Source organism: Myotis myotis, unplaced genomic scaffold (assembly GCF_014108235.1).
Source record: "Myotis myotis isolate mMyoMyo1 unplaced genomic scaffold, mMyoMyo1.p scaffold_m19_p_10, whole genome shotgun sequence".
In the NCBI taxonomy this organism is placed as follows: Eukaryota; Metazoa; Chordata; class Mammalia; order Chiroptera; family Vespertilionidae; genus Myotis; species Myotis myotis.
The window spans coordinates 292,501-305,987 of NW_023416314.1; the positions used below are offsets into that span (position 1 = coordinate 292,501).

Genomic DNA, 13,487 nt, shown 5'->3' on the forward strand with positions numbered 1-13,487 from the left:
CCACATGCCCCATACCTGCCTTCGGAGGGGGAGCTTCCGTTCTGAGTCTAATACTGTCATTTTGAGGATGCGACCCCGGGATGTCAGTGGCTCCACGTGAGTCCTGGCTGTGTGCTCAGTGGTTAGAGCCGGCCCAGATACACAGAGGGTGTGGGTTCCGTCCCGGTCAGGGCACAGGCAAGAACCAACCAATGATGCATAGGTAAGTGGAACAGCAAACTGATGCTTCTCCCGTCCCCCTAAAATCAATAATTAAAATTTTAAAAGCAAAAATAGGTTTTTTTTCCCAAATGGCTACTGTCAGCCCTTTGTCTCTGTGTCCACACAGCAGCATGATTCCAGATGTGTAGACCTGTCCTGGGTACGTCTCCATTCACAGGCGGTGCCGCATGCAACCATAGCTAATGGGCCGAAGCCCTGACCTCTCCAACCCCTGGGTTTGGGAATAGGGAGGGAACCCGCCCTCCGGCACCTGGCGCTTTAAGCTTTGTGTTTAGTCGCTCCACCTTCTGGTGAACTTGTTTCCCGTTGCCTGGGCAACACGCAGGCTCAGGAAGCCCGGCCTGCCAGCTGCGTCCTGCCCCCGAAGGGCGTGCGCCCTAGATTGGCTCCCAGACCCGGGGCTCCTCCTCAGGCTCCCGCTGGTTGGGCCTTTGCTCTGCCCCTCCCCACCCATGCGGGGCTCCCTCCCCAGGGAAACAGCGGAGGCCGAGAGGGTCCGATAGGTAGGAAGGGGCAGGGTCAAGATCTTGGGAAGGGGGAAGGGGGAAGGGACCAGGGACCAGGGACTGGGATTTGTTTTCTCCAAAAGAAGATGGAGAGGAGTGGTTTCTGTGCCTAGACCAGGGGTGGGCAAACTTTTTGACTCGAGGGCCACAATGGGTTCTTAAACTGGACCGGAGGGCCGGAACAAAGCATGGATGGAGTGTTTGTGTGAACTAATATAAATTCAAAGTGAACATCATTACATAAAAGGGTACGGTCTTTTTTTTTTTTTTTTTTTTTTAGTTTTATTCATTTCAATCGGGCCGGATCCGGCCCGCGGGCCATAGTTTGCCCACGGCTGGCCTAGAGCCTGGCGTGCAGCGAGAAACAGCGCCATCATCCCCGGATGCCAGCCTCGCCTCAGGGTCCCGGGAGACCAAGGGAAAAGGCTAAGAGACGGATTTGGAGCCTAGAACTCTCCCACTCCTGGGACTCCTGGTTCAATCTAGGGCTCAGGAAAGCACCCCTATGCCCAGGCCTACATACACGTCCCCCCTCCCCCAGGACAGCACGGAGATGCCACCTAAGACCAAAAAGGAAAGGATGAAAGCCGGAGCGCGGACGAAGAAAAGGAGTGCCGGCCCTGGTGAGCCGGCTGGTGGAGGCGGGTGTCCCGGCTTCCCCGGCCCCGGCTCGGAGCCCAAGCAGCGGTGCTCCAGAGAGAAGCCAGCCCTCTGCACAGCTGATGGAGCTGCTTTCCTTTCTTTTCTTTTCTTTCTTTTTTTTTTTTTTTCTTAATAAAAAAAAATAATTTATTGTCAACAAGGAGATTTATATACAACCGGAAAACAGGAGAAAAGGAGTGGGAGTGAATGAAGCCCCAGGGGGGCTGCTGGGCCTCCTGCAGGGGTGGAGGGGAAGAGGTAATGGAGGCCTCCTGGCTTAGGGGCCTGAACGGGGAGGAGGGGCGTCCTCCGAGGTAGTGGGACTCAGCTCAAACCCCGCGGTGGCCTCCTCCTTCTGGTGTAAGGCACTGCGCCAAAGGAGAATGGTGAGCGGCGAGAGGGTGGGCGGCGGCGGGGACAGAGGTCTGGGTCAGCAAAAGGATCGGGTGGGGTTCTCCACAGGCCTTCTTTTCTTTTTTTTAAACCAACAACATTTTTATTGATTTGAGAGAGGAAGGGAGAGGGAGAGAGCGAGAGAAACATCAATGATGAGAGAGAATCATCGATCGGCTGCCTCCTGCACACCCCACACTGGGGATGGAGCCGGCAACCTGGGCATGTGCCCTGACCAGGAATCGAACTGTGACCTCCTGGTTCATAGGTTGAGGCTCAAGCCCTGAGCCACACGGGCCCGGCAGAATGGAGCTTTCTTTTCTTTTTAAATATATTTTATTGATTTTTTACAGAGAGGAAGGGAGAGGGATAGTTAGAAACACCGATGAGAGAGAAACATCGATCAGCTGCCTCCTGCACACCCCCCACTGGGGATGTGCCCGCAACCCAGGTACATGCCCTTGACCGGAATCGAACCTGGGACCCTTCAGTCCGCAGGCCGACGCTCTATCCACTGAGCCAAACCGGCCAGGGCAGGATGGAGCTTTCCTGACCTCCCCTTCATATCCTCACATCCAGCCCCCACGAAGCTGGGAGCGTGGGGACACTGGCACCCACCCCTCCCTGAGCCCCTCTCCGGCTCTGTGCCTTCCTGCACATTCATTCCACATGTCTGTGCTAGGCGGGGGACGGGGGGGCCAGTAGAAGCTGCTGCCAGGGAGCCCTCACATAGGAAGAGAGCCCCGAGCGTGCGGGCAGGGGGGGCTGAGGCCCAGGACGCTGAGGCTCTGCCACCTGCGGCAGGTGTGGAGGCGGAATCCGCTGGCGGGCTGGCAGCGCTGGAGAAGGAGCTGCTCCGAGGCCACCTCGGTAAGAAGGATGGGAGCTCGGGGCCATCGCAGTGAGCCGGTGGGCATGTCTGTATCCTTTCTCTCTCTCTCTTTTTTTCTTAAATACATTTTATTGATTTTTTACAGAGAGGAAGGGAGAGGGATAGAGAGAAACATTGATCAGCTGTGTCCGCAACCCAGGTACATGCCCTTGACCTGAATCGAACCTGGGACCTTTCAGTCTGCAGGCCAACGCTCTATCCACTGAGCCAAACCGGCCAGGGCTGTATCCTTTTTCTTTAAATATATGTTATTGATTTCAGAGAGGAAAGGAGAGGGAGAGACAAAAACATCAATGATAAGAGAGAATCATTGATCAGCTGCCTCTTGCACACTGCACACGAGGGATCAAGCCCACAACCTGGGCATGTGCCCTGACCAGAATCGAACCGTGACCTCCTAGTTCATAGGTCGATGCTCAACCCCTGAGCCACACCGGCCAGGCAATTTCTTTATCCTCAGGGCTTGGAGGGTTGGAGCTAGGGTGGGGGCTGAGCTGATCTCTAACATCCCCTAAAGCAGTGGTTCTCAACCTTCCTGATGCCACAACGCTTTAATACAGTTCCTCATGTTGTGGTGACCCCCAACCATAAAATTAGTTTCGTTGCTACTTCATATCTGTAATGTTGCTACTGTTATGAATCGTCATGTAAATATCTGATATGAGGATGTATTTTCGTTGTTACAAATGGAACATAATTAAAGCATAGTGATTAATCACAAAAACAATATGTAATTATATATGTGTTTTCCGATGGTCTTAGGCGACCCCTGTGAAGGGGTCGGGACCCACAGGTTGAGAACCGCTGCCCTAAAGGGAAAGATAGTCACAAGTTGGGATTGTGAGGAAGGGGTGGGCAGTGAGGGCTAAGGAGCCAGAACAGAAAGGGAGTTTTTGCCTCTTAGCAATGAAGCACCTGTCAGATCGGGGATGGGCAGGCAGAATGAGACCGACTGGAAGCCCGCTGCCAGGTGCCCGGAGGCGGGCAGAGTCAGTCCCTCAGGCCCGTGGAGGCTGGCGCAGGGGGGTCCCCTGGGGGTCCTGAGAGCTCTGGCCCTGTTCCCAGCTCTGCGGAGGGGTGAGGCCCGGCGAGCCAGGGCTTCAGAAGACCAGCTGAGGCAGAGACTGCAAGGGCTGGAGGCTGAGCTGGAGGAGGCCCGAAGGGAAGGGAAGGCCGTCTATGCAGGTAGGTGATCGGCCAAGCAGGGGGGCAGCAGGGGGCAGCAGGGGGGCTGGGAGGACAGCCCAGAGGCCAGAGGATGCAGGGAAGTGAGGCCCGGAGGCTTCCACCTGCCATGCTGGTCTCAGGCTTCCCAGCAGAGCCAGCCCAGGCAGGACCGGCAGGGAGGAGAGGAGGGCCTCGGGGTTCTGGGAAGGGGCCTTCCAGGATGCCTGATGCCGCCCTGTGGATGCTCTGTGGGTTACAAATGCAGTCCTCGCCTTAATTTCATTCACCCCGTGGGAGGGAGCAGGGGCAGGCTGCCACCCCGTCCTGAGCTGGCATGGAAGCCGGGCCTGGTCCATGCGCGGGTCTCAGGTTCTGGGGCCCCTCCGCTCCCCAGAAGCACCACGAGAGCCATGAAGGTCATTGTGGTCTTGTCCCACGGGACTAAGCAGAGCCACTCACACCCACAATGCCCCTCTTCCTCCCCCTCCACCCCACCTGGCTGCTCACTGCCCCCACAGAGATGCGTCGCCAGTGCCAGGCGCTCAGGGCGGAAGTGGAGGCTGGCGGCAGGCAGCGGGAGGAAGAAGACAGAGGCCTTCGGGAGCAGCTCGGTAGGATCCTGTCCCCTAGCCTTTCTCAAAGAGGGTCACTGAGGTCGGCCTGAGGCGGACTAGAGGGTCTTTCTCCAGAAGACTGCAGTCCTGGCTCTTTAATCACTTTCCCCCACGGCCTCTCCTGCCTTTGCGGACTAGAACAGCGGGTACAGGATGTCAAAGATCTTAAGTTACCTTAAGATTTTAATAAATCTTAAGTGAAATCTGACCAGCGTGGCTCAGTGATTGAGCGTCTACCTATGAACCAGGAGGTCAGGGTTCGATTCCCAGTCAAGGGCACATGCCAGGGTTGCGGGTTCAATTCCCAGTGTGGGGCCTGCAGGAAGCAGCCGATCAATGATTCTCTCTCATCATTGATGTTTCTCTCTCTCTTCCTCTCCCTTCCTCTCTGAAATCAATAAAAAAAATTTTTTTTAATCTTAAGTAAAGAAGACAAGTCTCTCATCCCATTTCCCCTTTCAATGGCTTCTCCAAACCCAGCTGTTCCTCCCACCACTGCATCTTTCCTAAGCAAAATATATTCCCTTAGTCTGGCTGACTTTTGCAACAAAACTCAGGGAAATGTGTGGCTTGTTTACTTTCATATCTTCAAGGCCTACGCCACCGTGAGAAATGGCTCACCTGTCCGAATTTCAAATGTTGGGCTGGGAAACAGAAGCATGGTGAAAATGGGACTTTTTTTTAAGTTTAGATTATTCTGTCAGCTTTTTTTTTTTTTATCCTACTGGGGATCAAGCCCACAACCCGGGCATACACACACCCTTGACCGGAATAGAACTCAGGACCCTTTAGTCCGCAGGCCGACGCTCTATTCAATGAGCCAAACCAGCTAGGGTGAAAATGAGACTTTTAATAACACTGACGAGAGTGGTGGCCCATTGTACAGGCACACACGTGGGGCAGGGAACACAGCCTATTTATTTAGTCCCTCCTCCAATTCCTCATTGGCTGGGTACTATTTGGTCACCTGTTTCCTAACACATCGCCTAAGTCTTGCTGTTCCCATTGGGCCATTTAAACAACATTGGGCCGAAACCGGTTTGGCTCAGTGGATAGAGCGTCGGCTTGCAGACTGAAAGGTCCCAGGTCGGCTTGCAGACTGAAAGGTCCCAGGTTCAATTCCGGTCAAGGGCATGTACTTGGGTTGCGGGCACATCCCCAGTAGGAGATGTGCAGGAGGCAGCTGATCGATGTTTCTCTCTCATCAATGTTTCTTTTTTTTTTTTTTTAATATATTTTATTGATTTTCCACAGAGAGGAAGGGAGAGAGATAGAGTTAGAAACATCGATGAGAGAGAAACATCGATCAGCTGCCTCCTGCACATCCCCTACAGGGGACGTGCCCGCAACCCAAGTACATGCCCTTGACCGGAATCGAACCTGGGACCTTTCAGTCCGCAAGCCGACGCTCTATCCACTGAGCCAAACCGGTTTCGGCTCACCGATGTTTCTAACTCTCTATCTCTCTCCCTTCCTCTCTGTAAAAAATCAATAAAATATATTTAAAAAAAATAAAAATAAAAAACATTGGGCTGAGGCCTTTCTATTGACTCCCCCACCCCTGTCTAGCTGAGGCAGACGCCTAGGGGGTTTCCACCATGTTTGCCCCCTCCCTCCTCCCTGAACTCTGCCTGCCCTGGGGAAGTTCAGTAAATCCCATCCAAAGCCCACCATGCTGCCCTGGCTGGTGTGGCTCAGAGGATAGACCGTCAGCCTGTGGACCGAAGGGTCCCAGGTTCGATTCTGGTCAAGAGCACATGCCTGGGTTGTGGGCTTGATTCCCAGTAGGGGGCGTGCAGGAGGCAGCTAATCAATACTTCTCTGTCATCATTGATGTTTCTATCTCTCCCTCTCCCTTCCTCTCTCTGAAATCACTAAAAATGTATTTTTTAAAAAGCCCACCATGCTGGAGATGGTCACAGAGGTGCATTCCCTGCACCATGGTGGATCCTAAATAACTGTTCGCTAAATAAATGAATAAGCCTCCCAAATAAGCAAATACTAGTATATTTTAAAAACAGGAGTTTTTGCTTTCTTCCTTCTTGGTTACTGGGTAGAGCTGAAATAGGTCAGCTTGGCATACACGGTTTCTTACCACGCAGGCTTCAGCGTTTTCTTGTCCTAAAATAGCTTTAGTTTAGCTGTAGATGGTTCAAGAGTTGCTTACCTGCCAGGCAGACCCTGAATTCCTTCCCTATTCTTTGCCTGATCTCAAATTTCAATAAAATCATTATTTACAGGTGCTTCACGTGCACAATCACATCTACATTGTTCATAGCAAGCCTGCGAAGTGTGTGACATTCTCTTTTCTTTTTTTTAACCTTCACCTGAGGATATGTTTATTGATTTTTAGAGAGGGGGGAAGAGAGAGAGAGAGAGAGAGAGAGAGAGAGAGAGAGAGAGAGAGAGAGAGAGAGAGAGAAACATCAATCAGTTGCCTCCCATATGTGCCCTGACCAGGGATCAAACACACAACCTAGGTAGGTGCACTGACTGGGAATTGAACCCACAACCTTTCTGTGTATGGGACAATTCTCCAACCGAGAACCCGGCCAGGGTGTGACATTTTCTCTTTAAAGATGAAGAAACTGAGGCTCAGAGAGAGGCATGCCCATGCTACGCAGGAGTAAGTGACAAGCAGAGTGGGACCCAGATCTCTTGTCCCAAGCCCTCTAGTCTCTCCACTGCACCCCAACAGAACTTCAACTCCCTATAGTGACCACAGGGAATCAATGACCCTGGGGGAATCTGGAAGAATCCCACTCAAGTCCCCCTTTTGTGTGCCATTGGAGACTCTGTTCAAGGGCAGTGTCGCCATCCTGTCCTCTTTCATCCTCTGCCCACTCCCCAGAGATGCGCCGGGCAGAGACTGCAGCTGCGCAGGGAGTGGCCAAGCAGGCCCTCAGGGAGCGGGACGAGACTCGGGCTCAGCTCCAGACCCACGTGTCAGATGTGGAGGCCAAGTGTGAGGAAATCTTACAGGTAAGCTCACCCTCTGAACCCAGCCACCCATACGCAGTGCTCCCCCATCACCGCAGACCAGGGGCAAGAGAAGCAGATCCCCACAGGGAACTCAGCTCTATCTTGAGAGGATGCAACCATGCCCACCCACTAAGACCAATCACTTGAAGAAAACACTGGCAAGGAAAGCATGTAGACCCACCCGGGCACCCCTCACGCTCCCTCTCCCTTCCCGGAGCCTGAGGCGTGGTGTCTGCAGGGCAGCCTGGACCAGCTCCTGGCTAAGCTGAGAGCCCTTGAGCCTCGGTGGGGTGGCGTGGGGCTGAGACTCCACGCCAGGCACCAGGAGCAGCTCTGGCAGCTTGGACTCAACCCCCTGGACCTGTGCAAACAGCCTCCGGGGCCTCTGGAGCCCAGCAAGAAAGCCGCCTTGATGTAGAAGTCAACAGAACTATGGTTGAAGCTTTTTGGCGAAGATGAGTGCCTCTCATGGGAACATCTTGGTTCTGGGCTGACCCATTAGCCCAAAGACTGAATGATGGGAGAGAAATCTGACAAGGTCTTAGACCTGCTCCTAGAGCAGGGGTGGGAACGTCCGGACCTGTAGGCCTATATGGTCTGGCCCTGCCAAGGCATTAGGGGTGAGTTAATTAAATGTTTGACCAAATATAGCAGGCTAATTTTTATTTTCAAATATATATATATATTTTTAAATATATTTTATTGATTTTTTTTTACAGAGAGGAAGGGAGAGGAATAGAAAGTTAGAAACATTGATGAGAGAGAAACATTGACCAGCTGCCTCCTGCACACCCCCTCCTGGGGATGAGCCCGCAACCAAGGTACATGCCCTTGACCGGAACCAAACCCGGGACCCTTGAGTCCGCAGGCCGATGCTCTATCCACTGAGCCAAACCAGTTAGGGCTCAAATATATTTTTATTGATTTCAGAGAGGAAGGGAGAGGGAGATAGAAACATCAATGATGACAGAATCATTGATCGGCTGCCTCCTGCACACCCCACACTGGGGATTGAGCCCACAACCTGGGCATATGCCCTGACCAGGAATCGAACCCCAACTTCCTTATTCATAGGGCGACACTTAACCACTGAGCCACGCCAGCTGGGCAGGCTAATTTTTAAGTTGATAATTTCGTATGGCCCTTGAATGATGTTATACATATCCAAATGGCCCTTGGCAGAAAAAAGGTTCCCCACCCCTTGAGCATGGGGCTCCTTTTGTCCCTTTGAACAATAGCCTCAGACCCTCACCCACACAAACACAGGCAGGCAGGATGGTGGGGGAAGGTCATTTCTGTAATAGACCAGCAGTGGTCAGGCACAGCCCGCAGTCTTGCGGGGCTCACAGAGGGACAGTGTGACTGGTCTCCAAACTCTTGCAATCCATCCAGGAGTTCTGGAGTCCTGCCCAGGGCAACTTCCAGATGGCTTCTAGCGGGCCCCACGGCCCACCAACAAGGGAAAAGTCTGTGTTTCTCTTTTCTATGAGAACGCACTCGGTGCAACTTTACTTCCGGTCACCAAACATGGAGGAGCTTTCCCATACTAAGACATTCTCCACCTCTTCTGTGGATACCAGTTCAGTGTCCTACAGTTTAACTCAATTCTGACACTCTACACAGGTTAAGGACTCAATTCCACAAGACACCATCCTCAAGTACAGGGGTCACCTGCGCTTCTGACCAACGGGCTATGCATCAGAGGTTCCCACAACCCTCTACCATTTGCTAGAGGGGCTCATAGAACTCAGGGAAACAGTCTACAGTTTATTATACAGGGTACAATTCAGAAACAGCCCGAAGGTAGAGCCGCCTGGAGTGGGCATGAGCACGAGAGTGCCTGCCCTGGCCATGGACACCCCCTCCCCTCCGGGCACCTCCACGTGTTTTGGGTTTTTATGGAGGCTTCATCACAGCAGCATGACTGATGACATCACTGGGGGTTCATTAACGCTCTAGCCCCTCTCCCCTCCCAAGAGCCCAGGAGGGAGGGTAAGGAGGGGGATAGGGCAGAAAGTTTCAACCCCATTGGTTCCCCTGGCAACCATTCCCTCCCCATCCTTAGAGGCTTCCAAAAGTCACCTCATTAACAAAATTAGGTTGCAAGAAGCACTTTATGAATCACAAAAGACCCCTTGGTTGCTCTAATTGCCGAGGAAATTCCAAGGGTTGTAGGAGCTCTGTGCCAGGAAGCGTCTGAAGACCAAATATGTATTTTGTTTTACAAATCGCAAAATCACAGCACTCATCGCAGGCAGAACTTCATCCTGGGGCACAGCGTCCTGGGTTCCCGCATAGCTTCCTCTGGAGTCCGAGGGGAGCAGCCGGGTGGGCCACCGCAGGCCTCTGACCACACCCTCCTCTGGGAGATGGGCTGGGAAGGCAGGGAGGCTGGGCAGCCTGTGACTGTTTCCAGCGTCCAGAGCTCCAGCTCCCACCCGCCCCGCTGGAGCGGGAAGGCAGGGAAGCTACCTACTGGCCTGGCCTGGGCCGAGGAGGGGAGCGCTCCGCCAGATCCGAGGCTACAGCCCACTCCTGAGCAGGGAGGGAGGGGGGAGGTCACTCAAGGGCCGGCAGAGCTCCTTTGCCCTGGAATGCCCAGGAATGGGACGTCTCCATCGTCCTTCTCTTCCCACGGACCATGGCCTAGAGCCCCACCCTCCGTGCCCCCCACCCTGCTTCCCCCTGCTCTGCCCACCTCTCTGGCTCCGCTTGGTCATTCCCCAGCTGCTCATAGTCCCTCTGTCTCTCCTTCCTCACCTCCAGGGCCCCGGGGACCCATGCTTACCAGCCCCGCGGAGACCTGGCCCCCAGCTTCAGGCACAGCGGTGGCTCGGCCTCGGCCAGCTGGTGGAGCCTGTCCACATCGTCCTCTCCGTCCACAGGGCGCCCGTTCACCTCCAGAATCTCATCGCCCTGCTGCAGCCCCGCCCGGGCAGCCGAGCTCCCTGGAGTCACCTGGAGGCGGGGTGAGAGGCAGCGCAGGGAACCCTCTCAGGGCCTGGGAGGCAGCGGAGGCAGGTGCCGCAGGAGGGAAGGCCCGTGAGCGTCCCTCACCTGGGAGATGGAGAGGCGAGGCCCGCTGGCCACGTAGCTGAGGCGGAAGCCATAGCCGCCGCCAGGCCCGGGGTACAAGCAGCACTGGCGGGAGCCACGCGGAGCACGAGGCAGGGCTGTGTCTGCACCTGGGGCGTCCTCGGTCTCAGCCCCGGAGGCCGAGCGGGTGCTCTGGGGCGAGGCGGGGGCTTCTGCGTTCTCCAGGAAGAGCAGCGGGGACAAGCGCACCTGGAGGAGGCGGAGAGGACAGACCCGCTGCTCCCTCCGCCCGCGCCTCTGCGTGCGGCCCCTCCGCCCTGCCCCGCCTCCGGCCGCACCATTCTGAAGAAGCGGTCAGCCTCGGGGTCCACGACAGTGAGGGCCACGCGGGAGCCCTGAGCTCGGATCCTGGACACCGTCTCCTCGTGGCCCAGCCCCTCCACGCTCTCCCCGGCCACGGCCACCAGCCGGTCCCCAGCCTGCATCCCAGCCTTGTCGGCCGGCAGCCCTGGGTCCACCTCCCACAGGAACTGCCCTGGGACACAGACAAGCTCACGGCTCCTCCCCTGGCTCCCCAAGTCAGCCAGGCACAAGGGACGGACAGGGTCCCCAGCAGGTCAGGGCTGGGCGCAGACAGGGACACCCGAGAGGTAGGTGCACATAGACGCTGTGCCCACCCCCCGACCCGCGGGCTCCCACTCACCGAGGCGACCACCAAGGCCCTTCTCCTCCCGGAGCAAGAACCCGAAGCCCTGGGGCCCTTTCTCCAGGTGCAGACAGCGGGGCCTGGTGGGCAGGGCCCAGCCCTCTGCCAGGGGTGCGGCCAGGGGCATTCCCCGCTGGCGACACTGCTCCTCCACCTCGGGCGCTGCCACCAGCAGCGTCACCTGCTCGCCACTCTGCCAAAGCTGTGGGGACCCAGCAGGGCCTCAGGACCAGCGGGGGGCGGGCGCCCCTTCACAGCCCCTCTGCCAGCCCAGGCAGGAGGCACTGGGGGAGGGAGAGGGCACAGCGCACACTGGACAGGGAAGGGGTGATGGGGATGCAGGAGCAGATCAGGGGCTCGGGCCGAGGCGTCTGCTCCGAGGCAGGGCGGCCAGGGAGAGGGCGGTGGGGAGCCGCCTACCCGCCTGCTGAGCTGGCTGTGCGTGAGCGTCTCCACGCCGACCCCGTTCACCTCCAGCAGCCGGGCCCCCGGGGGCACCCCTGCCCGCTCGGCGGCTCCTCCAGGACTCAGCACCAACCAGAAAGAGCCTTGATGTTCTGGAGGTCCCCCTCCCCACACACACACAAAAGCAAGTGTGAGTCTGGCTGCCCAGGGCCAGCCGAGGCCCCCTGACCCCCCCACCCCAGCCTCGGAGCTCACCGTGGGTGACGCTGAAGCCAAAGCCACCCTCGTCTCTCACGATGTGGCACAGCCGGGGCCGGACCCCGGGGCCGAGGGTGGGACAGAGAAGGGCGCCGTCGCCCTGCTGGGCTCGGGCCGCGTCGAGCGCCGGCCCCGCCACCACCGCCAGCAGCACCCGCGGGCCGCTGGCCCGGATGAGGCGCGCCACCTGGAGGGAGGGTGGGCGAGGGTGGAGCGGCCCGGCGCCCCTTCCAGTCCTGTCCCTGGCACCTACACTCTCCACCCCAGAACCAGCTCTCCAGATGCCTTTCCCAGCTGTTCTGACGGGGCACCCCTCACTCCGGGAGGTGGGGGAGGGGAGGGAGGCGTCCCGCCAGGCGGCGGCTTCTCCAAAGCGGGCGGGGGGGGGGGGGGCCGGGGGCGGGGTGCAGCCTCACCGCCTCCAAGGCTTCCTGCTCCACCGCGTGGCGGTTCACGCCCAGGATCCGGTCTCCTTGGCGCAGACCCTGCCGCTGGGCGGAGGTGCCAGGCTCCACCCGGCACACCACGTGGCGGGCCCCGCCCAGCTCCTGCTGCAGGTGGAAGCCAAAGCTCCCGCCCTCCTCCTTGCTCAGCAGGCAGAAGCGGGGCCGCTCCGGGCGGGGCCAGACATCTGGGGGGCGGGGCAGCAGAGATGGGAGGAGGGATGAGGCCCAAGTGCTAGTCACCTTGTGCCCAGCAGACGCTGCCCTCTGGGAGGGCACAGGTGGACTTGTACCCAGCTGGGTGTTGGGCAGCGGGGCCGGGACAGAAGGACATGCCTGGCCTCCTCTGTCCCCGTGGTTACTCCCAACCGAGGCCAGTCCGAGGGAGTGGCCTCCAGGGGACTGGGGGCCTGCGGGGCCGCGAGGTCTCCGGGGAAAGGAACGGCTGCCCAGGGGCGGGCGAGGGGGTTACCAGAGGGGCCACGGTCTTCCGCCAGGGACAGGACAGGATTATCAATGCCCAGCTTTGGGTTAAACTCAAACTTCCTGCAAGGAGACCCCAACGCCACTGGAGATGCTCCTGTCAGCTGAGGGGTTCCCCCAGCCCCTCCCGCCCTTGCCCAGCCCCTCCCAGGGCACCACTTACAGGGCGACGGGAGCTGCCTCCTGGAGACCTGCTGGGCGAAAGGGGCGAGGGGGAGAGGCGCATTCCTCACCCCTTCCGCGCTCACTAACTGAAAGGACTGAGGGGAACCCCTAACTCAGAACACGACCCTCCATTCTGCTCCAAAAGGGGCTTTCCTGCCCCTCCTTCCCCGCCCCTCCCCCAGGCTAGGGCACAGCCCTCCTAGCCGTCGGCACAGGGTGTGGCCCAGGACGGTAGCGGCATCCAGGCCCTCTTCCCCCGCCTCCAGGCTGCGTCCCGGGGCTCCAGGCCCCAACATCGTGTGCCCTGGTCCCTAGGCCTCAGCCTCCGGCCACCCCTGGCTGCTGAGGTCTCCTCCGGGGGCTCCTCCAGCTCCTACCTGCAGCTGTCTCCATAGCTGGATCAACAACCTGGCGCCCAGAGTGGGGACAAGGTCCATGGAGATCAGCTGACCTTCCCTCTGACCCCCCAGTCCCGCCTCCTTGAAGACGCTGCTCGGAAGCAGCGGGGTATGTCGGGGGAGTCTTGTCCCTGGGGAAGCACGCGCGCGCGCGCACCTCTCGCACCTGTGCCTG

General features: G+C 57.7%; 2 protein-coding genes across 9 annotated transcripts; one reads left to right on the plus strand and one right to left on the minus strand.

Annotated features, from left to right (window-relative positions):
• The first annotated feature begins 1,281 nt into the window (after positions 1 to 1,281).
• On the plus strand, positions 1,282 to 7,836 carry CCDC153 (coiled-coil domain containing 153). Its single transcript, XM_036323968.1, has 6 exons — positions 1,282 to 1,351; positions 2,568 to 2,633; positions 3,721 to 3,840; positions 4,341 to 4,433; positions 7,288 to 7,418; positions 7,657 to 7,836. Exons 1-6 carry the CDS (start codon positions 1,282 to 1,284, stop codon positions 7,834 to 7,836), a joined length of 660 nt encoding a protein of 219 aa, XP_036179861.1.
• A 1,336-nt stretch (positions 7,837 to 9,172) lies between these two features.
• On the minus strand, positions 9,173 to 13,481 carry PDZD3 (PDZ domain containing 3). Of its 8 annotated transcripts, none has more exons than XM_036324022.1 (11): positions 13,292 to 13,481; positions 12,913 to 12,943; positions 12,739 to 12,834; positions 12,240 to 12,454; positions 11,821 to 12,010; positions 11,581 to 11,717; positions 11,158 to 11,362; positions 10,793 to 10,989; positions 10,476 to 10,703; positions 10,207 to 10,376; positions 9,173 to 9,792 (listed from the first exon to the last, which is right to left on the minus strand). In XM_036324022.1, the coding sequence occupies exons 1-11, from the start codon at positions 13,349 to 13,351 to the stop codon at positions 9,681 to 9,683; spliced, it is 1,641 nt and encodes a 546-aa protein (XP_036179915.1). In that variant the 5' UTR covers positions 13,352 to 13,481; the 3' UTR covers positions 9,173 to 9,680. The 8 variants fall into 8 exon arrangements, with proteins under 8 accessions (XP_036179915.1, XP_036179914.1, XP_036179913.1 ...); XM_036324021.1 differs by having other exon boundaries at positions 11,581 to 11,729; positions 12,913 to 12,940; positions 13,292 to 13,479; XM_036324020.1 differs by having other exon boundaries at positions 11,581 to 11,729; positions 13,292 to 13,479.
• Positions 13,482 to 13,487: the final 6 nt, after the last annotated feature.